The sequence below is a fragment of the Vigna radiata genome, chromosome 1 (genome assembly GCF_000741045.1).
Source record: "Vigna radiata var. radiata cultivar VC1973A chromosome 1, Vradiata_ver6, whole genome shotgun sequence".
Lineage (NCBI taxonomy): Eukaryota > Viridiplantae > Streptophyta > Magnoliopsida > Fabales > Fabaceae > Vigna > Vigna radiata.
The window spans coordinates 5,828,327-5,853,296 of NC_028351.1; the positions used below are offsets into that span (position 1 = coordinate 5,828,327).

Consider the following 24,970-nt stretch of genomic DNA (forward strand, 5'->3'; position numbering starts at 1 on the left):
ATATTAATACAGTCCAAAAATTTCAGAAAACTTTTAATTTTTTTAAAACAAATATTTTTAGAGAATATCTTATAAAATATGTAAAATTATCATTTTAAATATTGGTAAGAGATACGCCAAGAAATTATGAATGCGGGAAAAAAAAATTGGAGATGGAGAAAGAAAAAGCTTAACAGTATATACTTAAAGGAAGAATGAAAAATCAGCCATGTCTGAAGCGAAGACTAAAGAGGAGAGAGTCTACGTCCAATCACATGATCCAGAGTGGCAAAAATTTGTAAGAAGCCCAACAAAACTGCGCCACGTCAGAACCTAAAGGATATTTCAGTCATTGTTTATAAAACCAAACCCAATACGGTCTTTTGAATCTCTGCTCGCCAACGTAGCTTAGTCTTCCCCATCGGCTCCGCAACGACTTCCACAGATATAAACCCCAGTGAGTCACACTGAAACTCTCTCTCTCTTTTTTCTTCTTCGCTTCCCTTCTCTCTCTTCGGAGCTCAATTTGGCCGTCAATGGCGGCCTCCGATGCTCAGAACGGCGTGTCCTCTGTCAGGCACGCCTTCGGCAACGTCCTCGCGTTCTTTATCCTTCTCCTGATCGGCGTTCTCGCCTTCTCGATCCGTCTATTCTCGGTAAGCATTTTCCTCATTCATCCTTCTTCCGCAGATCTGGTTACCTGAAACACGTTGCGATTTCGCGTTTTCCTTTTTCAACGTGATTGTCTGCTTCTAAATTCAGTAGCCAGGATTACAGCTCTATTTAGCTGTCGTGTTTTTGTTCGTGTCTATAACATTCATCGAACATATCTTAATGACTTAGCCGTGGCGGTTTAGTGTTTAGATTTTGTTTTTTTGCGACTTAACCGAGCTGTGTTCGTTTATTGGCGAGATAAGTCAACGATTAAAAAAAAAAAACGCTTACACTAGTGGTGTAAGAGTAATGCTTAGACTGAAATGTTTGAGAAGATGTTATGCTATTTCAAATGTACGTGCACTTGAAGGGAATTTCCGATTATAGTATTTAAAATATTAGATTAGATTCTAGATTGAAGAATTGGTTGAAATTTTAATCAGTGCATATGTTTTTCGTTAGTTTCTTTTTCTTTGGTTATGGTTCCAAAAGCACGAATGCCTGGAGCGAGCAGTCATGTTTTGTTGAAATAATTGTACGGAAATGGTGATATGGTGTGGCCATTTCTATGAACTGAATACTAAGTGCTTACTCAATTTTCTATTTGTATTAGCCTTTTTTTTTTTCTGCGGCATCGGAGTAAGTTATCTATTTCCATTAGTTTGGCAGAGTTTTTCTTGTACTCCCCCGCTCACCTTTTTATGCATTGTGTACAGGTTATTAAGTATGAGAGTGTTATTCACGAGTTTGATCCTTATTTCAACTACAGAGTCACTCAGGTGAGCAATCACTATTTTGAATGGAACTATTTTGCTAATATTACTATGTTCTAGTGGGACAACTAAGGATCTTTCATACCGGATAATGGAAATTGGAATTTCTTCATGGCAATAACGTTTGTTTAATTCTATTTTGTTAATCTCAATGCCATAAAATTTCAGAGAAGATGAGGTGTATTTATTGTTTTCAGTTTTTGACAAAGAACGGGATATATGATTTCTGGAATTGGTTTGATGACCGAACTTGGTAAGCTGATGGTTTTTAGTTTTGAAGCAATTTTTCCTCTATACGTGCACAGTTTAAACAGCTCATTGTTAAATCTTTCTGGATATAATATAATGTCTTTGTTTTCTGTCACTTTCAAGGTATCCACTTGGTCGTGTAATTGGTGGGACTGTTTATCCTGGGTTGACCTTGACAGCCGGTACCTTATGGTGGTAGGCATTTGAAACACTGTAAATGTTGGTTGTGCATGCTGTGATTTTTCTATTTGTTATATACTAATATTAAACATCCATTCAAGCAGTGGTTTTGAAGCGTATGCAAGCTGGTTGGTATATTTTTAACATTCCCTTCTGGTTTCAGGATACTGAATTCCCTGAACATACCTCTCTCTGTCGAAACTGTCTGTGTGTTTACTGCACCTATATTCTCAGCCTTTGCTTCATGGGCAACTTATCTTCTGACAAAGGTTTGTTGATGCCGGAATTTCACATTGATATTTTTTTCTGTTGTTTGTGTACTTTCTAATTTGAGCTGCTTCCTTTTGCAGGAGGTTAAGGGTGCGGGGGCTGGCCTGACAGCAGCAGTTCTTCTGGCTATGGTGAATTTCTCAATAAGCTTTGTGACTTGACGAGATTGTTAAAATTTTATTTATGATTGTTATGGTCATGATTATTGGCTCAACCATTGAACGTTCTTTTTGTATGATTAGATGATCAATGTTTAGTAAAATTGTTGGGTGCTGGTTAGTAACCGTGTCTTGATTTGTACTTGTAAATTAATGATGCCTGTTAGTAACAGTTGCTATATTCTAATACATCTGGGTCTTTTTGATTGCTGGGCTCTGACGTCCCTCTTACATGTGATTGATCTTGATTCATCTTGTGAATGCAGGTCCCATCATATATATCTCGATCAGTGGCTGGCAGCTATGACAATGAAGCTGTTGCTATATTTGCTTTGATCTTCACTTTCTATCTCTATATTAAGGTGATCTGCTAAAGCAAGGAACTTTTTCCTTGCATTGATTTGTATAATGACTCTTATTTCTAAAATTTCCACCAGATTATTACTGTGCTCTATTATCATTGTCCAATAATGTGTAATTTGAATATTCTGTATGAACAGTCAGTTCGGTGGCCTCCAGTTAGAAATCACTAAGCTTTGTATTGTTTTCTATTTAAGTTTCTGACTTGATTTACACATCATGCAGACGCTCAACACAGGATCCCTTTTTTATGCCACATTGAATTCCATAGCATACTTTTACATGGTAAGCTTTTTACAGTACTGTTTATCTTGGTTGTTGTTGCCCCTGACCCCTCTTGTTCATGCTAAATTCATTTCTTGTCTTTCAGGTTTGCTCATGGGGAGGGTACACTTTTATCATTAACCTTATTCCTATGCATGTACTCTTGTGCATTGTAACTGGTCGCTATTCTTCTCGACTCTACATTGCATATGCACCTCTTGTAAGTAGCCCTTTCAGTCATACAGTTATTTTTAGAGTTTAAATAGATGCATTTGCCCTTTTCAATTGGTAGTTGAAATGTACATTGTATATTACTTGTGCTTAATGTGGTAAGCTGTAATTTGGATAATACATGTGAGAGTTTTGTCTAGGTTTAACTTGATAAAATGCTTGACAATGAGGTTCAACTTGCTTTTTCCAATACATGAACGAAGAATTTGATTATGCATAGAATCTGTATTTTTCTATGAGAATTTGTAGTTCCTATAGTCACATATTTACTATATTTTGTGAATTTACCGTGTTTTTTTTTACAATTACAAGCCAGAGGTATTTCTGGTCTGAATTTGGTTTGTATATTTTGAACCTATCTCAAATCAGTCTATCTTGCTCACTATTCACATTACATTTTTCTTAATGCAGGTTGTATTGGGCACACTGTTGGCTTCCTTGGTGCCAGTGGTTGGGTTTAATGCTGTAATGACATCAGAGCATTTTGCATCGTTTCTGGTGAGTTCAGTTCCATCCCAGTCTTTAGATTATGTCGAACTTACAATAAAGATGTGACCAATAGCATGTTTGAGCCTAACACTATTATTGCGTACATTTTTTTTGTGACTGTTTTATTTTTAATGGGATTGTTATCACAAAGTTATAATGGTAATAATAAAATAGCTAACTGAATATTGTTTTCTTCCTTTTGTTTCTGTGGAGGGAAAAGTTATGTGCCAATATATCAGAAAGAGTTTAAATAACCCTCTAGCTAGTCAGTGTCAGTATTCTTATAAACAGGCTTATGAACTTGGAAGTTGATAACTTTGTTGAGATAACTCAATACAAATATTTTTTATGAAAGATCAATGTGCATTGTAAAACACTTTGTTAATTAAATAAAAGTACTATATCATGGTTAACATGTGAGTCCTTTTAATACAACAACACAAACTTGTTTCCTACCTGTATAGATCAAACAATGTTACAGTGCTCTGTTAACTAAAAGTTAAGAAAGGCCACATGATCAACTTCGTGGGTGACTAAACTATCATATTGTCACCAATTGGTACTACTACTCTGTCTGGTTAGCCTTGTTATTTTAGTTTTTAATTTAACTAAATCCTTATTTAACATAGTACCCAGTTTCTGCAAATCTCATGCTAGCTTCTAAATCTAATCTTCTTATCTAGTTATGAAGTAAGTGCTATTTATTTTTCAAGTGTAGTGACAATCGTTATTTAGCACTGATCATAGACACATACATTTTATTTTGTAGCATATTCAATAATTTTTTTATAGTATTTTTCCTCTTTCCGTCTCTTTATATCCGCCTTATTAGCTGTATTTTTACCTACCTATTTTTTCTTGGGCAGGTTTTCATTATCATCCATGTAGTGGCCCTTGTGTACTATATTAAAGGAATTCTTTCCCCAAAAATGTTCAAAGTAGCTGTGGCACTAGTTGTTTCTGTTGGCCTGTGGGTGTCCCTTCTACTGGTTTTTTTGACTATTCAAAACATTGCTGGAAGATATTAAACTAGTACCTGCTATTCTTGTATATTTTGTAGGGCTGTCTGCTGTGCAATGGTGGCAGTACTTATAGCATTGGTAGCTTCAAGCCCAACAAAGGGATGGAGTGGAAGAAGTTTAAGTCTGCTAGATCCGTAAGAGCTGTTTCACAATCTTCATTACCATTCTATTCATTTTTTTACTTCACCTAAACTGATATTGTATGATTAAGGTGATTGTTGGTTATTCAATTTCATAATAGCCGTGTAATTTACTTATGTACTATAGCCCAAAGTAGTGAATTTTGAATATCACCTTTCTCTTTGTCATTCTGCGAAATATTTCCTTTCAATGATTTGGCTACAATACTTAATGTATTTGTTTTGTGACAGTACTTATGCAAGCAAGTATATTCCAATCATTGCTAGTGTTAGTGAGCATCAGCCACCTACTTGGCCTTCATACTTCATGGACATCAATGTCTTGGCATTCCTGGTTCCAGCTGGAATTATTGTAAGTTATTTTCTATAAAAAAAATTGTCTTATCTTTGTTTTCCATACTCAATATAAACTAAATCGTGATGGTGCTTTCTTATTGCAGGCATGTTTCTCTCCCCTATCTGATGCAAGCTCCTTTGTGGTACTTTATATTGTTACATCAGTATACTTTTCTGGAGTCATGGTAAGCAATAATAGTGGAGGTGGTTTCTCATTCAATTGCCTTTTTATTATTTTATTGAAGACATAATCTTGATGAATATCAGGTTCGCTTGATGCTTGTACTTGCTCCAGCAGCATGTATATTGTCTGGGATTGCCCTTTCTCAGGCTTTTGATGTTTTTACAAGATCTATCAAGTTTCAGTTGCCTCACTTATCAGATCATTCTCAGGTTGACGTGAGCTTTATTTTTTTAACGGTCACCAGTTTTGACTTCATATGTTCTTCTGCTCGTTTTATTAGTTTGCTTTGTTCAAATTGTGTTTTTTATTATCAAGGCAGGGGAGGGCAGTTCTGAAAATGTTGTGCCAAATGATTCGGTTAAGGCAGATAAAACTGAGGACACATCAAAGGAACGGACCTCTAAGAGGAGCAAAAAGAAGGAAAAGGAACCTGTGGAAAAGCCTCTTAGCAAGTCACAAATTAAGAAAAGGCTTTCGGTTTTACCTCTGGAAACATCCGTCATTGCTATTATCTTACTTGTGTTGCTAGGTGCCTTCTATGTGGTAATTTCCTAAACATGATATTGTTCAGTTGAAGTTTCCTAAGGTGGATTATTTATTTCATATATATATATATATATATATATATATATTTTTTTTTTTTGCTTTTTCTCCACTAGGAGTACGAAGTCCTAGTAGGTGGATGATTTATTTGATAATGATTTTTTTTTTATTTAATTAATATATTTTATTAGCCTTTCAAAATTTACCTTCCTTCTTAAATGAACTCCTTGATTCATGGTATCATATTACATTCCCAAAATATCATGTCAAGGAATATTGTTTCCCTTCAACATGTTTGATTGACATTTAGCAATTATAGAAAAGAATATTTTTAATCAAAAATTAAAAGAATAAAAGTGGAAAAATAAATGTGATGAAATAATGAAGTGGGTGAGAGTTAGTTATTATAATAGTCACTTCCATTCCGATGGGAATTGGGAATGTTATTCCAAAAAGTGAACCTAACGTTAATAATACGTAACATTCTGAAGCTTACTTTCCTAAGAATCCTTTATTATACCTTGAGACAAAAGCCTAGCTAAAAAGTGTAGGATTGTGCTATTTAATACTCAAGTTGAAGTATAATATCTTGTGTTGATTTTTTTTAATTTCTTTCTGAACTAGACTGTATGTTATAAAAAAGTTCCTCTCTATCTTGATCTCAAATGCAGGTTCACAGTGTGTGGGCAGCAGCAGAAGCTTATTCAGCCCCTTCTATTGTTTTAACATCACATTCACACGATGGGCTTCATGTTTTTGATGATTTTAGAGAGGCATATGCTTGGCTGAGTCATAATACAGAAGTAGATGATAAAGTAAGTTCTATGGGATTTTGTTATTTTTTGGCTGAAATACATGTGTCATGTGTGCCATTTTTTTTGCCCATGTTGGTTAACTTATGAACTCAATTTTTTCTCTTACAAGTTCAGAACACAGGGTAATTACTGATGTTTTTTCTGAAATAGACTGCGTTATTGGTTAGCTTCCATGGCTTCCTGAGTTTTGTGCAAATTTATGAAATTTAGATTATGTTTTGAAATTAAAGAATCTTCTGGTACTTAAATTTAAATGAACCAAATTTGACAGATGATGTTTCCGTTGGTGAACTAAATTGTCCATTCAATAGTTTGATATTATGTAAAAGGTGAAAGTCAATTGAGACTGAGGTGATTTAACTGATGTTATATATTACCTTGGGCATACAACATTCCTTTTACAAATTATTGTTCCCCGACAATGTTGGTTCCTTTTCCACTTGTGAACAGTGGAATTTTGTTGAGAAGTTACTTATTCTTTATTAATATGCTTCATAATTTCAAAAGGGATTATGTGAAAATTGGTTAATGATATTCGAATTTTGGTTAAAGCTTTAAGCAAATATTGTTTTAAGTAATTGGGTAGTGCTTCTAAATTACAAATTTTGTGGCTGAAGTTCTTAAACTGTTTGCTCCCTAAGATTATTCTTACTCCAAATGAAGAAAAAACATGCTTGTTAAAACAGTAAAAAATGTTCAAATATTGACGCTGATAAAAATTGTTGTAGGTGGCATCTTGGTGGGACTATGGGTACCAAACAACTGCGATGGCTAACCGAACAGTCATTGTGGACAATAACACCTGGAATAACACACATATTGCTACTGTTGGTACTGCTATGTCTTCTCCAGAGAAGGCAGCTTGGGAAATTTTCCAGTCACTGGATGTCAAATATGTCCTTGTTGTCTTCGGAGGTCAGCATCTTTCTCTATATTTGGGTTATCCTAAGTCACCTTGTTCTGATTAGATGCTATAATCATTAACAGGACTGGTTGGCTATCCCAGTGATGATATCAATAAATTCCTGTGGATGGTTCGTATTGGAGGGGGTGTATTCCCTCACATAAAGGAACCAGATTATTTAGTAAGTTAAATTAGTCCTGCATTGCTCAATGTTTTATCCTGGCCTTGATATTTTGTTTTCTAGAATAGATGACACTATAGCTTCACTTGTGATATTACTTTTGAGGAGTGTTAACTTTTTTTTTTTTCAAATTTCAAGAGGGATGGTCAATATCGGATTGATTCCATGGCCACACCAACAATGCTAAACTGCCTCATGTATAAACTTTCATATTACAGGTCAGCTTTTGTCTAAAATTGGTTTTCAAATTTAACGTTTCCAGCTGGTATGGGGCCTAACTCCCCTTGCTCTGCTTTTTTCTCCAGGTTTGTGGAGACAGATGGTAAAGCTTTCGACAGAGTGAGGCGGACAGAAATTGGAAAGAAACATTTCAAACTTACGCATTTTGAGGAGGTCAGCTTGTTTTGTTGATGTGTTAAAATATTATATTTGAAACTTTATGTTGTTGTGAGCTTCATCTATTATGATCCTGAAATTATTTCAGTGCATTCATGATGAATTACATACTGAATAACCATGAAATATGTTCTACAATATACGGAAAACCAGTGTGGTGCAATGTCTTCACTAATTCATTTATAATGTTCCAGATGTGTTAAATGTTACAGTGTCTCTATTTGTGTTTGGATAGTTATATTGCATCGTTCCTCGATAGTCTACTATAGTGGTAATAAGCTTTACCGTTTGAAATTTTGGATAGTATATATTTTATTTTACCTGTAGTTGTCATTTTTATACTATTCTATTAGCTCGCGCTGTATTTTTTTTTTTTTAACATTCTATGCTTTTTACACCCTCTTTAGTACCCCATAACTCCAACTGATGGTTTGGTCTCTCTCAAGTTCTACTTGAAAAGAGTAAAATACTCAAATTTTTAGGTTTGGAATATAGAGTTCTTTAAAGTATTAGCCATTCTATATTTTTTTTCCGGTTTACTTGGCGTTTATTGGACTAGTAAAACTTAAAAGTCGTATATTTGGGTTTTTTGTACAATATTTTGGATATTATTAATAGCAGTAGTATAGTATTCTTCTATAATAGGCTCTGAATCCTCTTAAGAATTATTTGGATAAGTAAATACATTTAATAATATGAAAATGTTGTAGGAAGATCTCCAATGGGGTTTCAGTGGGGGCTGTAAATTTCTACTTTTGATTCCTTAATTAGTACTCTAAAAATTCGTTTGTTAACAATTTTCTTCTAGTTATTCTGATGAGAATTAATAATTTCAGTACCTTCTATGGTCTTAGTCTTACTGATGACACGGTTTTTAATGCATTTAGGTCTTCACAACTCACCATTGGATGGTTCGGATATACAAGTTGAAACCACCAAAGAACAGGATAAGAGGAAAGACTAAAAAGTCGAAATCGGTGAGTATATGATTGTTTTCCATGTGCCTTAATTCCTTAATATTTGTAGTTGGAGATCACTTTATCCTAGCCATGACTGATCTCTTCCATATTCCGCAGAAAACAAGCTCCAAAACTGCCTCGAAAAGAAAAGGACTAAAGAAGAATCCCTTTTAGTTTAGTTTTTTCATTTCCTTGGGTAGGGTTAAGCTTATTAGTGTGCGTTTCATGTATACATGTATACAACTAATGCAATTGCCATGAAAGAGATTTTGCCGGCATGGTTGGTTGGTTACTCTCGAGTATCGAATGATCAAATGAAAATTTTGGAACTCCATATTTTGACCCAATTTTGTAAGATCTCATTTTTAGGATTGAAATTCCTATCACCAATATGATTTCATGTTAATTTTCTGGCCAGGGTATTTATTTAAATCTGTTTAAAATAAAAAAAAAAAAGGACAACGTTTTGCTAAATGATTAGAAATAAGTTAATTGCTACTGCCCTGTACAAAGTTTAAAAAAGACAAGCATTTTGCCGTTTAAAATAGTTTGATGTCAATTACTGATTCTCTTGTTTTAACAGTTTCTTACCTTTCGTGTTGCCTGATTTGCAACACAAATATTGTAATTTAAAGCAGACATTTTAGGTATTTGATCAATGCGTCATCAATCCAGAGTACGGAATTCAAATTTTCACATTAATAGCATAAATTTAGTCTAACTTATTCAATAAATGCCTCGAAGATTAATAAAGTCACACAAATAAATAATTTGTTTAATTTACGAAGAACAAGCTCATAGTTTGTTGGGAGGAGCCAAGGGGAGGAGATTACATCGTTGCACAAATAAATGAACCATTCAATTCAAAATAATAAAACAAACTGTAAGTAACTATAAATACTTCTCTGTATTACAATGCCGCCAGTAATTTCTTCGGACAAGAACTGAAAATAAGCCAACAAATTAGCAAATCCAAGAATCACACCTGTACAACGTATACTTCTGAGCATTATTGACGATACGGCACCATATTTCCTAGAGTTTGATCAGTAAAAGAGTATAACGCACAGTTGCACCCACCTTTACTTCAAATCGTATCCTCAAAAAAACCAAACAGTGTTTCACAACACAAAAATGGATCTAAAAATCTATAATGGGTGGAAGGCGTGGAATATCAGAGTGGTTACTTGTCAATTGTTAGACTCAAATCAAACCTTCGTGGGCAAGTTGTAATTCTTCTTAAGGAACTTAGCAGCTGCTTCATCATTCCTGTTACACAATACTCGCAAAAGAGTGTTTGGTTCTGTGGGGCTCCATTGCTCAGCTGTTGGAGGCAATGGAAGCCTGGACTTGGCTCTAGAACCATACATTTCCATCGTAAGCTGACTGAATTGCTGAATTATATGCTCAGTATCTGCAGAAAACAAGGGAAGCACACCTCTCACAGTGGTAGAATGTTTTTCTATCAAATCTGTTGGCAATCCGTCTCCATTAGACCAGAACAAGCCAGTAAGAAACTTGAAATCTTCCTCTATAATGGCAGAATCTTGCAGAGAGAATGCGCGCGATGGACCTCCAGCTAACAAAACCAATAAGAACCCATCAAAAGAAGCCCGCATTACTTCAACAATTACACGAGTTCTAACTTTATCATGCACTGTAGATGATATGATCTCCAGGTATTGCTCAAGCTCCTGAAGATAAAGCTCAATCCTGGCGGATGCAACTTGTCCAACATATAGCCCATCCCAGAGAACGTGACTCAGATCATGGAAAACGATTTTGTATGCTATACATTCGCAGAGTTGATGAATGCCTTCCACAGCAGCAGATGCAGAAAGCTTGAACTTCAAGCTCGCCCCATTTGCTATATCGTCTGTAGCAGATTTAGAACTGCTGAGATTGGCAACTATCCTCTTCTCCAAAACCCCTAACTCCATTCGAATGCGCTGCATGGTATTGATGCGAACAGACATCTGGGCTATATCAATTGAGCTGTTTCCATTAGTGGTTCCAACATGTGCTTTCCTCCTCTGAGCCACTTGTGACCTTTCTTTCTTCCTGAATACACCATTGAATTTTGATTTTGTTGAACACCTAGTCAGTTCAGGCAATGTTGGAATGAAGCTACTAGGGCTCCCTGCAGATCAAAGAAAAGGGAAATCCTGGTCAAACAGTGATTCAAGAAGTTCCCTTGGTAAAAAAAACGTCATGCAATACATATATACCGCAGCCAGATTTGGCTTCCAAAATATACTGTTGGAGGGACTTGTCAAGACCAGACATCAAATCAGGAAGCAGATCAGCATGCATGGGTATAGGCAACAGAAAGAAAGCCTCCAGAGTATCATCTATTATTCGTAGAACTTCAACAGCAGAAGGTGCAAAACCCTCTTTATTTGCCTGTGGATTCCATACCTATGGGAAGCAAAGGTGAAGTTAAAAATTACATCTTTTAAACTTGCCAACATCTTCAAATAACCTCTAAAAAATTCAATGGAAGGAGATTACGAGATTAAGAGCAACAACCTCTTGTCGGAGATTTCTGTCAACCCATTCCCCCAATCTATCTACTCTGATCTTTATCCATGACTTTACCAGAGTAGCAATTACAGCTTCAGCTTCATAAGGTTGCATTTCCCTTATAATGGATTTTCCACCATCTTCACTGTCAACAGAATCGGCCACTGCTATCTGCACCAGATCTTTCTCCAATTTGTCGGCAGCCATCAGCACTTCTATTGCATCAGGTGTCAACTCGCTAATACCCTTAACATACTTCTTCAACTCATTTCCATAACACACATGAAGGGTTGCAATGGCAACACCAGCAGCGTGAGGATGCCATCTCTTTAGTTTGGGGCTAAATATTGCTTTCTCATTATAAGCCAGTTCGGTAATATCTCGAGCAAGGATAGAAAGAATGGGAAAGACTTTATTCTGTTTTCTTGATGGATTCTTGTTAGGGTCCAGTTTCTCCAATTTCTGCCTTAAAGAAGATAAAAAAGAGTTAGGTCGTACTGAGCACCACATTAGGAAAAATCAAAAAGCTGATTTTATCCAGTCAGTGGTATCAAAAGTAAACAATACATACAAACATGTCATAACTTGTCATATGTAAAGAAAGTATTCATATTTAAGGGAGGTGGAAAGAATCACAGAACTTGCCTGAATGAAAACAGCATGCAAAGATGATCTAATATAATTATCAACTCTAGTGTATTCTACATCATCTTCTTTCTTCTTCTTCCGATTGTAGTCATGAGAGAAATCTTCTAATATCTTTGCTGATAATACTGCAAGTGAAACTACACTTTCCATTGATTCAATATTACCATCATCGAAAGTATCATGGTATGCAAGGAGCCTTTTCTCTGCCCAACTTAATATCAAACTCAATGTGTTTCTCAAAATTTTTGAACAAAGAGGATCTTTTGAGCATCCACTATCTTTCCCAACTTCTTCCAATAAATTACTAGATGCAAACAGAAGATCATTCTCCACTTGGCCAGTGACAACATACCTATGAAACAAGACCCATGAGAAACAAATGTTATGCAGCGTCTCATTAATTCCAAGCATAACCCAGGTCTTCTTAACGAGTTCTAAGACCTCATCAACCTCTTCTATCACAGAAGATTCTGCATGAAGATCAAAACATGCTTCCAAAAGAGTTTGGTAGATCCAAAGGTTCAGTGGAGAACCATCAGCCCAGTGGCATGTCTCAGAAATAGATCCACTAGGTGATCTGCAAGCAAGAGACAATACAGCAGTCCGAAAGGTTTGTATTGATTCACCGTTCTTTCCAATATCCATGGATTTCTCAAGTGCTCCATGGATTATGTTCCGGAGGGTCTGTGCAGAGGGATCTGATTTATCTAAGGGAAGATACGGATGCAAGAGAAGTCCCACCTCAAGAACCTTCAAATGTCTCCTCAGCCAAACCTCATACTCTTGTTGACTGGGAATATCAGAACTCCTAAACAGCTGGATTAACTCCAAAGGAAGAACAACTGTCTCCATGCGTCTTCCAAGCTATTTCATGAACAAACACCTAGTAGTAAGCTATTACTGTAATTAAACAGATACAAAGAACCATAATGCACATATTCAAACTATAAATTTTGATCCACGTGTTTCCATCCAACTATAGAGAAAGAAATGAACTGAAATTGACCCTTTTGTAACAGTAGTAAACATTTCCCACTTAATGGTCACCAAACAAACAATAAACAGAAGTTATATTATGCAATCAATGATAACTGATGTTTATTAGCTTCTTGTCTGTCTTCATATAGTTTCAAATTATAATTGTGTTCTTTTGAAGAAAAAGCTCAGTGGTCAGCAACTTGAAAATCAGGTCAGCTAAATGACATTAGGCCCGTTCAATAACTTTGGACTGAGGTTTTGTTGAGTCTATTGTGTCACCTGTTACATTAAATATTGAAGATAGAATGTGTCAAGCATCGTTGCCACCATCATGAGCAACAACCTACGAATCACCAATACTTCAATTTGTTTCTAATAGTCTCAGATATTTCAAAAATACATATTAAGGAAGTATCGAAGCCTTTAAATGATGTTACAAACACTCGATAAAACTTCATAGTACATAACATAGAAGCAAGCACTGTTTTTAATGAACCAATGAAAACTCTTTACAAATGATTTCTAGAAAGAAATTAGATTGGTATGATTCATATTTGCCGACTGTATTTATGATGACAATCATCTATAATTTCTCTTGTTTTAGTAATGTTCAATAAGTATGATCTTAATTTAGATTACAAAATTGAAATTTCATATTTATTATGTTTTATGAATTTTTATACTCATTTAGATAAGTATATTATAACATGGCATTGTATATATTTTTAGGACAATTGTATCAGATACGGTATCTTACACGTACACATCACATGTACTTTTAGAATAATCAAATTGTCGTATCATATTTGTGCATCATGGGCAACGACAAACGATGAATTCTGCATCTTGGTCATCAGGTATAGCACAAGTTACAAAACTGTGAAAAGAAAACAATAATTACTTATGTCCTTGCTTGAAATTTAAGTATAACATTCCATCTAATCTCTACACACTCCAGTAGTCAAATCAAGTCAAACTAAGTGCCATTCACTCATTAGGAAAACCTGAATAAGGTAAAGATGAACAAAACTTCCACTGCAAGGCAAGCACAACTTAAGCAAAACTCAATTTATAAGTCCAAATTAAACCCTTTAATCAAACCTTAAAATTTGAAATCACCCACTTCTCCCTCATAATAAAACAAAAATTCCATGACTATTAATAGCTTCTTAAATTTTAGAGCAGAAAGATTGTCATTCGATTACAAGTAATCGGATGACAAAAACCATATTAAAACTCATTCCAAACATGATTTCAGATTGATTGATAATTTAAAGTTGATAGAAAATTAAACTCAAAACTAAGTTCAAAACCTGGCCTGCAGCAATTCTGAGAAGTGCTCTTCTAATTCTGGTATCACTCTGCTCAGAAATCTTCATCTGCACTCTCACCAACTCCCCCGTCGTCCCCGCGCGCTTGCTCCCCTTCGACGACGACGTTTTCAGCCCCAGAGCCCTCTTCACCTTGCTCGCCGCCGTCGAAGTCAGCGACCGATGCAACGACGGCGCCGGCGCCGCCCTATCGCGATCCCCCCTCTCCGACTGCGATATGAACGTCAGCGGCTTCGGCCCCGAACTCCGGCACGCCGCGACTAGGATCTCGTACGCCGTCTCCCGGAGCTCCGATTCTGAAAAATACGGAGCCGGGTCGCCAAACGGAGCTCCGGGAAGTTCCTGAATTGGGTGCACCGGCATGGCGCTCTGGTGGTGTCTCTTTCCGGACATTTGCCGGTGACCCAGATAAGAAATTGAAAGGATCTTGATATGTGGTGGCGCAAGTTCGAAACTTTTTGAGGCGCGTGAAGTGGGACCGTGATTTCTCTGCTTGGGTGTCAGAGAAAGTGCTGTGGGGAAGTTTGGTTCCTTTGGCCCTTTGTGTTTGTTATTCTTTCTTGACTTTGACGATAGCTGCGTGGGCCAGTCAGAGAATTAAAGAAAGAGAGAAAAATTTTGTGAAAAAATGAGTGTGTTTGAACTTTGAAATTGAAGAACGGTGGTTGCAGAGTGCAGTGGGGACACACAAAAAGATGATGAAAGAATAAAGAAGAAAACAAAATTGCATCTTTTGGATTGAGACACATTTCCTTATACCAGTTTTTTAATGCTTTGCTTGCTGGATATGATAAGATCATTCATGTTATTCATAATTCTTTTCTTAATTATTTATTTCCTGGATATTAACAACTTTTTCTTACACTGATTCTCATATTTTAATACGTAATTCATCTTTTTAGTAAAATAATCACTTTTTTTGGTAAAATAATGGTCATTACATTACTAATTCTTTTGTTGTATTGTAATAATGATGTATGGTACTGTTAAAGTGAATCTTGTATACTATATTTCTGACACTCGTTTCGATTCTTTTTTATCTTATTCGATTATCGTTTAATTTAGTTATGTTTGTCGTCTGTGTGAAAACGTCAATTTGATTTAATGTTATTTTCTCTAAGGATATTTGATAGGTTTAAAATATAAGTAATAAATGTGAGCATAAGTATTTAACCACTCGAGGTATAAAAATGGATATTAAAACTAGGAAAATGATATTTTTGACACCAAATTTTGGACACTATTTTGATACTGCACACGTGTCAAAATGTGGTTGGACGATTTCAAATAAAAAAAGAATTTTGGTTTTTTTCTTCCAAATATGCTCTTGTGTCACTTTTTTTTAATTTGAAATTGTCCAACCACGTTTTAACACGTGTACAGTGTCAAAATAATGTCAAAAATTGGTGTCAAAATATCATTTTACTTAAAACTAATATGTATAAACAGAGTAACTATTAAGTATATTAAAAGTATGTTTTATAAAGATCAATTTTAAAGATTTTAATTGTTTTTGGGATTAAAATTTCTTATAATTTAAACTATATTTCTAATATAGTAGTTGAAAATTGTAAACATAGTTCTTTTTTTCTGAATAAAAAAACTAATTTTATGAGTATAGAAGAAATCTGTAGTTTTTTTAAACAATTTTATTCATTTTCAAGTCAATGAATACTTTATATATTTGTAATCACACAGTAATGCAAATCTTTGTTAAAGTTCATACTTGATCCAACATTGAAATTAGAAAAGATAACGATATTTTAATAACATTTTTTATAATATTTTAATATTATTTATGTATTATTTCGTAATTGATTCATATTCATATTTATAATTATTATTAATATAACTTTTTATGTTTTACTTTATAGCGTTGAACCACATTAGAAAAAATATACGATTTTATAGGTTTTTCTTTTTACATTAAATGTGACATGCAGGAACGGACAAGTCCATTAGCTCAATTAGGAAACACAATTGTTCTAGGGCCTCTAATTTGAGAGTGTAGTCCAAATTAAGTATTTTCTTCTTGCACCCTTATTATTACTGACTGTACTCCTATATAGCATAAAAGTAAAAAATGCTCTTATACACTCCATCCGCCACAGCTTCCGTAGCCTATTTCATTTTTTTTAAATTTTTCTCTCCTAAAAAATATTAAAATGAAGAACTTAGTTCCAAATATATCCTAATTCACTAAATCAAAAGAATAATTTATCTCATTGAATGTCTAATTCATGTTTAATTAGTCTACACTAGGTTAATTCATGTTTAACGAGGGATAATTTGGGATTTATGAATTTTATGGCAGTGCAGAAATAAGCAAAGGAGATGCAGAAAGAATGAACGAACAACCCTGTTTGAGTTACATTCCTAAAATTTATTGGGCCACTAAGGCCCATTAGAATCCCTTTTTGTGGTTTTGTTCTTTTCCTGCTGTACCAATAAATAGAAGCTATTGACATCATTATTAGATATCTAAAATAAAAAAAGAGAGTTCTAAAATAAAACTAGGATCTTTAAAAGGTTAATTTGTTTCTCTTATTTATTTTTCATAATTTTTTTAAAAAATATTGAAGATATAATTCATCATCTCATCGTCCACATCACAAACAACTACTACCAAATGTTGTGTCTATTTTACTCTTTTGGACAATTTAGCATGATCATGTAATTTCAAATATTATATTTTAATCTAATTTAGATCCTACGATTTTACGAATATTTAATTTTAGTCTTTATAAAAATTTGACTAAACATTTAGTTTTCCATTTTTTTTTAAATGAAACAGTTTTAGTCTAATATTAATACACAATTTAATTGCCAACAAAAAGTATTATTATATGATAATATCAATATCCATTATATATATATATATATATATATATATATATATATATATATATAATATTAAAAATATTTTTTTTACCGTATTACGTCAAGCCGGCGGGACACTCCTATAAAGAAGAAAATAGCTTAATAGTTATTGAATGTAGTAGAACCAACAGGCAAGACCAGTCCGCTAGTGGTAGAAACGTCCGGTCATAATCAAAAAATAGGTTTGGTTGTAAAGATTAAGATAAATGATAATTAGTTGGACCAAGATTGACCCATGATTAAGGTTTCACTAATCTGAAGCCCATGCCAAAAACTATATATACATTTCAAAAATAAGAGGTAGGTAGTCATATTTACTATGCATTTAATACTGTTATTTTGAACTCCCGTATGAACAACTCATGGATTTAAGCATCGGATAACTTTTGACAAGTACACTTCTAGATGATGAAATGAAGACAGCTTACGGACTTAAACATCAGATAATTTTTGACAAGTACACTTCTGAATGGCAAAACAAAGAGAGACAATAAAAATGGTTACTAACGACATCTTAAAAGAAATTATATAGCCATTGAAAGTGACTCGACTCATCCCAAAACATTTTTCAACTATAAGCATTATAATAATTATCTCGATATATATATATATATATATATATATATATATATATATATTTTCTTAATAATAATTCCAAGTGTTTATTCCCGTAACTTTATAAATCAAAGGCGAGTTGACAAAATAAATTGAATTTAAAAAAAAAAAAGTATAAAAACTTGTAATGTAATGGAATGCATGCGAAACTATGTATAAATAGTTATATTTTATAAATAAATAAAGTTGAGACAATGACAATAACAACCTTATTATTATAAATTCAATTAAGAAAGAAAGAAAAAGAAAAAGATGAGATGAATTTGGGCACGTGGATAGATATATTAAAGCTTGAAAACAAATGAAAAAGAATAGAGTTTAGTTCTTCCACCGACACCAACCCATTATTTGCTGCCATCTGTTCCAAATCTTATTTTTTTGGTACAAGTCCTAATCACTCTCTCAACATACATTAAAACGGGTCATGCATTCGGGTCGGTCCAGTAAGATAGAATAAAAATATTTATTTTTTATCTACTTTATTAATTGGATATTTGTTCAAAAATTATTTTTTAATATTTTAAAATTTGTATGTATTTATACATATTTGTAGATATTTTAAAAAATATTAATAAAATTATAAAAATAATTTAAACAATAATATAAATTTAAATTTAAATTTAAATAATTTTAATCTAATAAAATAGAAATTAAATTAATTTTTTATTAAATTTAACTTAATAGAATATAATTTTAATTTTAACTTTTTAATGTATGTATAAATTGTATGATACCATAATAAATAAATGTCCACTGTCAATGAATAATAATACTTATAAATATAATGAAAAATTATTGAATATTTCACTTGAATTTAATATATAAATGGATTTCTTTTGTCCACTGCTTACTAAATTGGCGAGACAAAATGTCATATTTAAATCTTGAATTTGTTGGGATATAAATAAAATAGAGCGAGTTAGAAGTTGGTATGTCAACTTTTTTTCTATATATATTTTTATATTTATTTTTAAAATTACATGTGTAAGATATTAAATTAACTCATTAAAATGAAAAATGATAATTCAAAGATTATAATTTTTTGTTTCACATTATATAAAAAAATGTAAATATATGAAAAAAACATTGTAATTTAAATCATCATGTTTACAATACAATTTTCAATTACTATTATAATTTATTAGTTTAATATATATAAATACAATACTTTAAATTTATTCACTTAGAATCATTATCTAAAAAATTAAATCAATAAAATGTTTACACATACTTAAATATATTTCATATATATATATATATATATATATATATATATATATATATATATATATATTTATTGAACGTGCTTCAATTGGGTTGAATTGTTTTTTCCGTATTTATATCTGCAATACAAAACTAAAACAAAAAAGTGCAATCTTGGAAACTTATTATTGGAAGTCTCACATTGACTAGAAATAAGGTCAAATTGTAATATATAAATAAAGAGCAAACCTCATCTTACAAAGCCGGTTTTGTGAGATTGAGTTAGACCTAGAACTCACTTTTTAATACTTATTCAAACGTATGTAAAAACTATATATGAATGTAGAATAGATTGAACAAAATTTAAACTGAAAAAAACAAAATGAAATCACTTTAGAAAGATAATCCCACTTCAATTCAAACTGTTTTATTAATTAATTTATTAATAAAAACGAAACTATTTGGTTAAGTTGATTTTTAAAAAAATTAAAAACATTTGTTTGAGAACTGTAGAAAACTAGTATTGTGAACACGACACACTTGACATTGAGAGGCCACCGGTTTCTGTACGTTTTGCTCTTTTGTCGGCCTCAATTATTTATATTCTAACCCTAGTTTTTATTTCTCCACTTTAACAAAATATTTTAGTATTTAGAGTATTTCCAATAAAAAAATTATTATATAAATTTTAATTATTCAATATAGGTTCCACATATATTAATTTTTAAAAATTAAAAAAAAACTGTTTTCAAATTGAAGACAATTATTTATATAAATAACTTCCTTTATGTACGTAAAATAAAATATTTCTTTTGCGTGTGTAGAATACATATTAAAACAATGTTTTTTATTTATAAATTAATTTTATAATAACTTCTCCATTAAATAAGAATGCTTCATGGAGAAAAAAAAGAGAGTAAAAAGTACATAATGTCACTAAATGTTTTACTATTTCTTTTTTTTTTTCTAATTTAGTCAATTTCTAGAATCAACAAAGTTTACTTTGTCAATTATATAGGTTTTATTTTCTTTCATTCTTCTTATAAGAAAAAAAAATTATAATATTCAATGATAAAAAAGTAAGTAATTCATTGATATTGTATTAATTTCAATGCTTTTGCATATATATCAAAGATTAATTTTGAAGCATCAATTATTATACTTTGTCATTAACCTATTTTTAATTTTGGTGATATATTATATATGAGTTGTCCTTATTTCCTATTTATTTTTAAAGGAAACCTTGGATGTGATCTTGGTCTATATGGTGTTGTGGGATAGATAGGTTTGGCTCTATGAAGTAACATAATATAGGGCAACTTTTTTACTGCTGAATATTGACGTGAAAAAATGACACGAAGGTTTTTTTGCAAACAGTTGGTGTGCATAGCCATATTAATGGTTAACGATGAAAAAAATGATTTTTTGAACTAAATTTTTTATATTTATTTTATATTATATTTTTTTTTCTAAAAAAATACTAAAATTTATATTTTTATAATTATTTTATTCTTATACTTTTGGTGATATCATTAATTTTATTAATTTAGTAGTACTTGGAGAAAGAAGAGAAAGAAGATTAATAAAGTGAGTGGTCGATGTGATTGAAATTGTTTTGAAAGTGGTTTTTTGCCATCATTGTCATTCTCAAATTGGAAAAACTTTACACTATGACTAAGACTTGGTCAAGAACATTAAAATAATAGAGCCACACAACAAGACGTAACATTAAAGTTCTCACAACCCAAATGACAAAAAGGAAAATCAAGATCCAATAAGATATATAGAGATGAAGCAATCTACAATTCCTGAGGACGATTCAGAAAGAAAAAAAAAAAACAGAGTTTGTAAAACTTAGCTTTTTAAGCCGTAATTTGCTCTTATTTTCCGAAAAGGTTTTTCGACTTTGGTTGGTGAAATGACGCATGTGTTAATCGGTTAAACATCATGATTTTTGTTTGAAATTGTTAATTTGTTCTTAAAACCAAGTTTTAATACAATTAGACGTTGAAACTTAAAAAATAATAAATATAATACTTTTAACCAAATTATTAAAGAGTTAAATATATTTTTGATCATTTAATTTTTAGTGAAAATTGAAAATAATCTCTTTTCATAAATTTAATTTTTTTTAACAATTTTTTTAAGTTAATTTAAAATTTCAAAACATTTCTCAACTAATTTTGAAACAAAATGATAAACAGGATAAATAATTCAAATACTATCATGAGATATGTTTAAAACTTTAAATAAATTTAACAAAATTTAATTAAAATGATTAAATTTATACATTTTTTAAGTTGAGAGATTAAATTACTCTAAAGTTTTCAAAAAAGACTAATTTTACTTTTCAATTAAAAGAAAAAAACATATTTAAATTCATTAAATTATTTTAAATTGTATTCCATGCTAAAATGTGATTCGTTTAAATCATTTGACACTTTTAAATTCATATATCATTCTAAAATATTATTTAACATGTAATTAACAAGATTACATTGATTCAATTTTTAGTTAAGAAATTAAGAGACCAAAAACATATTTAATTTATCATTAAATTGTTTTAAATTATGTTTTCAGCTGAAGTTTGATCTGTTTATAGTTATTTGACACGTTTAAACTTAAATATCACTCTAAAATGTTATTTAACACTTAACTAACAAGATTATATTAATTAAACTTAAATTTTGAAAAAAAAATTAGAATTTACTATACAAATGAATTCTAATCTGAAATTCAAATTTTAAAAGATACAAACGTATTGAATGCTATCTTAATTTCGTTATTTATATGAGAATTGCATAATATAATGTGATGAATTTGTTATCTTGTAGATTATTTTTGGAGTTTAGAAAATGATATGGTTGATATGGGTGGCACCACCCACTTTCCACCATTTTTTGTCGTTGCACATTAATCTTTGGAAGATGGATTTGGTCTAATTTGCCGTTCTTGCACTTTTGTTCTCATTCATGCAATTATTTTCTGACTTTTGCATTCCATGAACAATATCATTAACCCTATAATACGCTACCCCACTTTATCACTATCTTTTTCCCCTTCTTCGTTCTTCCAATCATTTTACATCTCCTCTCTGCTTCAATAAAACTCCTATTTCCCTACCTTAAAAAACCTAAGAATTGAAATTCATATCACACAAAAAAACAAAGGATTCTCCATAAATAAATCAAACCTTTTGAAAAAATTCAAATAGTTATAAGTATTATATCGATTAAATATAAGATTAATTTATAATATATATATATATATATATATATATATATATATATATATATATATATATATAAAAGTGGGATGCAAAACTCACCTTACAAGCCAAATTGTGGGATTGATTAGGTTTAAAGTCGACTTCTTGATATAATATCAGAGCTATGGTTTAAATTTATCCTAACAAGATCTATGTAGACATTTTGTTTCATTTGTTGTCGAACCAATGTCCAATTTAAATATTTTTTTTTTCTTTTTTATCATTTGATATGTTTTTTAAAGATAAAAGCTTAATAGAATTTTACACTCCAAATCAGATAATTGATTCCAAAAACATTTTTGGACATATTTCAAATCAAAACATATATTTAAAAAGGTGTTGAGTATACTAATAATACCGTATAAGTATTTTAATTGAAATTTTAAATCGAGTTAAAAGTATATTTAAACTCATTTTTGACATAATTAGTATGCAATAAGAGTGAAAGCATACATTTTTTCTTACAATATAGTCAATGACAATTTGAATTCTTGAGAATGTCTGATTATAGAATTTAAATAGAAAGTTTTAAATAAAACTATATGCGAAAAGCTTAAAAAAAGAGAGAGCAATTTATAATTATTTACGAGATTTTTTTTTGTTCACAAAATGTTATTAATAGCAAGTTAATTATTAATAATAATAAAAAAAAAGTCAAACAACATGCTAATTGATAAGTCAATTTTTACTTTTTCCTAAAAAGAAGAATACATTTTTTATATTAGTTGTAATGACTCTTTAAAAAAGCTCATTTTCATATCCAGCATTTTATAAGACAATTGCCTTATTTCAGAAACTTAGTATTTATGTACGAAATAATCTGTATTTGCTACATTCCTTTTTACTATATATTTTAAATATTTATTGAACATTTTTTTACAAAAAAAATATAAAAATACATAAAACGTGATATTATTAAGATTTTATGTCAAAAGAATATATATTTTATTTTTTTATTGTTATATAATAAAGAATAAATTATGACTATATAAATCAAGTGAGATATCAATTAATAGAATTAAAATAATAATCAAATGTGTTGATAATAAAATCTAGAACTCCGTATGCAATATTCCATTTAAACAAAACTAGACAAAATGTTGTAATGAAAGAAAAATATCTTGAAAATTCCAATAAACTTGATGGATTTTGCATGAATGTAATTTTTTTGAATAAAAATAAATTAGAAGTTAAATAGAACAAAAAACATAAGTTAATGTTACATAGTAAATTAAAAGTTTACACTGAATACTAAATATTATCATGTAAAAGAAAAATAAATAAAAATAATAAAAAGGGTAGAGATGATCTAATTCAACGTGTAGTTATAAATTTTGAACAAGTTACAATTAAAAATATAAACGAAATTAAACAAAGAAGAAAAGGAATACAAAATTAACGATCAAATAAAACAGTGAATATAAATTTTGTACTTTATGTGATAAATTATGAATATTATAATAATTTAAAAGAAAGACGAGTATTGAAATTGAAGATAAAATGATACAGAAATACTGATCTTTATTTTTATAATCTAATTTAAAATATTAAATATTAGTTATTTTTATTTCTATACTCGTATTTAGTCAATATAATTTTTTTAAAATCAAAATAGATTTAGATAATATTTCTGCTAAATATTATTTGTCATCTTATACTCTCGGGAGTTTTTCTTTTTTCTTTTTTTCATTTTGGAATTGATAGAATAAAGTCTTTGAAATGTAAAATAACGCCATTAATAATATGAAACCGTGTATTAGATAATTTGAAGCGAAATAGATTTATTATTAAAATTGTAATTTTATAGAACACGCAACAAAAAAAAAATCATAATACTTATATTTTTTATCATAAAATTTTATTTTTAATATTAAAAACAGAGAAACAGTTAAACAAAGCAAAACGTGTATATATAAATATAAAAGGAAAGCAATTTGAGGAAATTGAGAAACATATTTTTTTAGTTTGTCATTGAAAGGGTATGCCAAGTGCGACTTCTTCTTCTTCTTCTTCTTCTTTTTATTTTTTATTTTTTATGACAGATATTCATAAGAATTATCATTACAGAGTTACTGTAACACACGATACATTGAATCATAAGTACGGTCTTATAATATTTATACGAATAATATGTTATATAATTTTTTCTAAAAAAATCCAATAATTTTTTCTTTTAGCAAGTCACATTTTAAAAGTGCGTAAAGTACATAATAGGTGTCTACTTCTTGAAGACTAGCATAAAATAAATTGATTATTACTTTAAAAAAACTTCTAAACGTAAATATATAAATTTTTGACCGATTTAATTTATTTTAAATATTAATCTTAAAAATGTTTTTTCAGTCTTATAAAAAAATATGATTCGTTTTTACAATGTTGACGTCGGCAAACTATTTTTAATTGAAAAATAAGAAAAAAAATGTGCTGATTTTATTAT

The 24,970-nt window shown here is 30.8% G+C and overlaps 2 protein-coding genes across 3 annotated transcripts; one reads left to right on the top strand and one right to left on the bottom strand.

The window, feature by feature from the left end:
• The first annotated feature begins 384 nt into the window (after nt 1-384).
• LOC106772853 (dolichyl-diphosphooligosaccharide--protein glycosyltransferase subunit STT3A) lies at nt 385-9,477 on the top strand. The gene is made up of 23 exons (XM_014659469.2): nt 385-635; nt 1,350-1,412; nt 1,604-1,659; nt 1,779-1,850; nt 1,999-2,104; nt 2,186-2,236; nt 2,530-2,625; nt 2,849-2,908; nt 2,994-3,107; nt 3,530-3,616; nt 4,474-4,577; nt 4,668-4,763; nt 5,001-5,121; nt 5,210-5,290; nt 5,373-5,498; nt 5,605-5,832; nt 6,504-6,647; nt 7,376-7,562; nt 7,635-7,732; nt 7,871-7,950; nt 8,038-8,125; nt 9,016-9,105; nt 9,205-9,477. The coding sequence occupies exons 1-23, from the start codon at nt 516-518 to the stop codon at nt 9,259-9,261; spliced, it is 2,325 nt and encodes a 774-aa protein (XP_014514955.1). The 5' UTR covers nt 385-515; the 3' UTR covers nt 9,262-9,477.
• Nucleotides 9,478-9,838: 361 nt separating this feature from the next.
• Nucleotides 9,839-15,248, bottom strand: LOC106771672. Of its 2 annotated transcripts, none has more exons than XM_014657676.2 (5): nt 14,550-15,248; nt 12,256-13,122; nt 11,617-12,072; nt 11,316-11,505; nt 9,839-11,227 (listed from the first exon to the last, which is right to left on the bottom strand). In XM_014657676.2, the coding sequence occupies exons 1-5, from the start codon at nt 14,958-14,960 to the stop codon at nt 10,296-10,298; spliced, it is 2,856 nt and encodes a 951-aa protein (XP_014513162.1). In that variant the 5' UTR covers nt 14,961-15,248; the 3' UTR covers nt 9,839-10,295. The 2 variants fall into 2 exon arrangements, with proteins under 2 accessions (XP_014513162.1, XP_022638509.1); XM_022782788.1 differs by having other exon boundaries at nt 12,256-13,141; nt 14,550-14,663.
• Nucleotides 15,249-24,970: the final 9,722 nt, after the last annotated feature.

Bases quoted from the DNA above. Each gene is read 5' to 3' on its own strand.
- LOC106772853 (XM_014659469.2), top strand. From the start codon at position 516: ATGGCGGCCTCCGATGCTCAGAACGGCGTGTCCTCTGTCAGGCACGCC. The intron at 4,764-5,000 runs GTAAGAGCTGTT...GTTTTGTGACAG, and splicing joins AGTTTAAGTCTGCTAGATCC to TACTTATGCAAGCAAGTATA. The intron at 8,126-9,015 runs GTCAGCTTGTTT...TAATGCATTTAG, and splicing joins AACTTACGCATTTTGAGGAG to GTCTTCACAACTCACCATTG.
- LOC106771672 (XM_014657676.2), bottom strand. From the start codon at position 14,960: ATGTCCGGAAAGAGACACCACCAGAGCGCCATGCCGGTGCACCCAATT. The intron at 11,506-11,616 runs GTTGTTGCTCTT...TGCTTCCCATAG, and splicing joins ACAGAAATCTCCGACAAGAG to GTATGGAATCCACAGGCAAA. The intron at 11,228-11,315 runs GTATATATGTAT...TTTGATCTGCAG, and splicing joins GGAAGCCAAATCTGGCTGCG to GGAGCCCTAGTAGCTTCATT.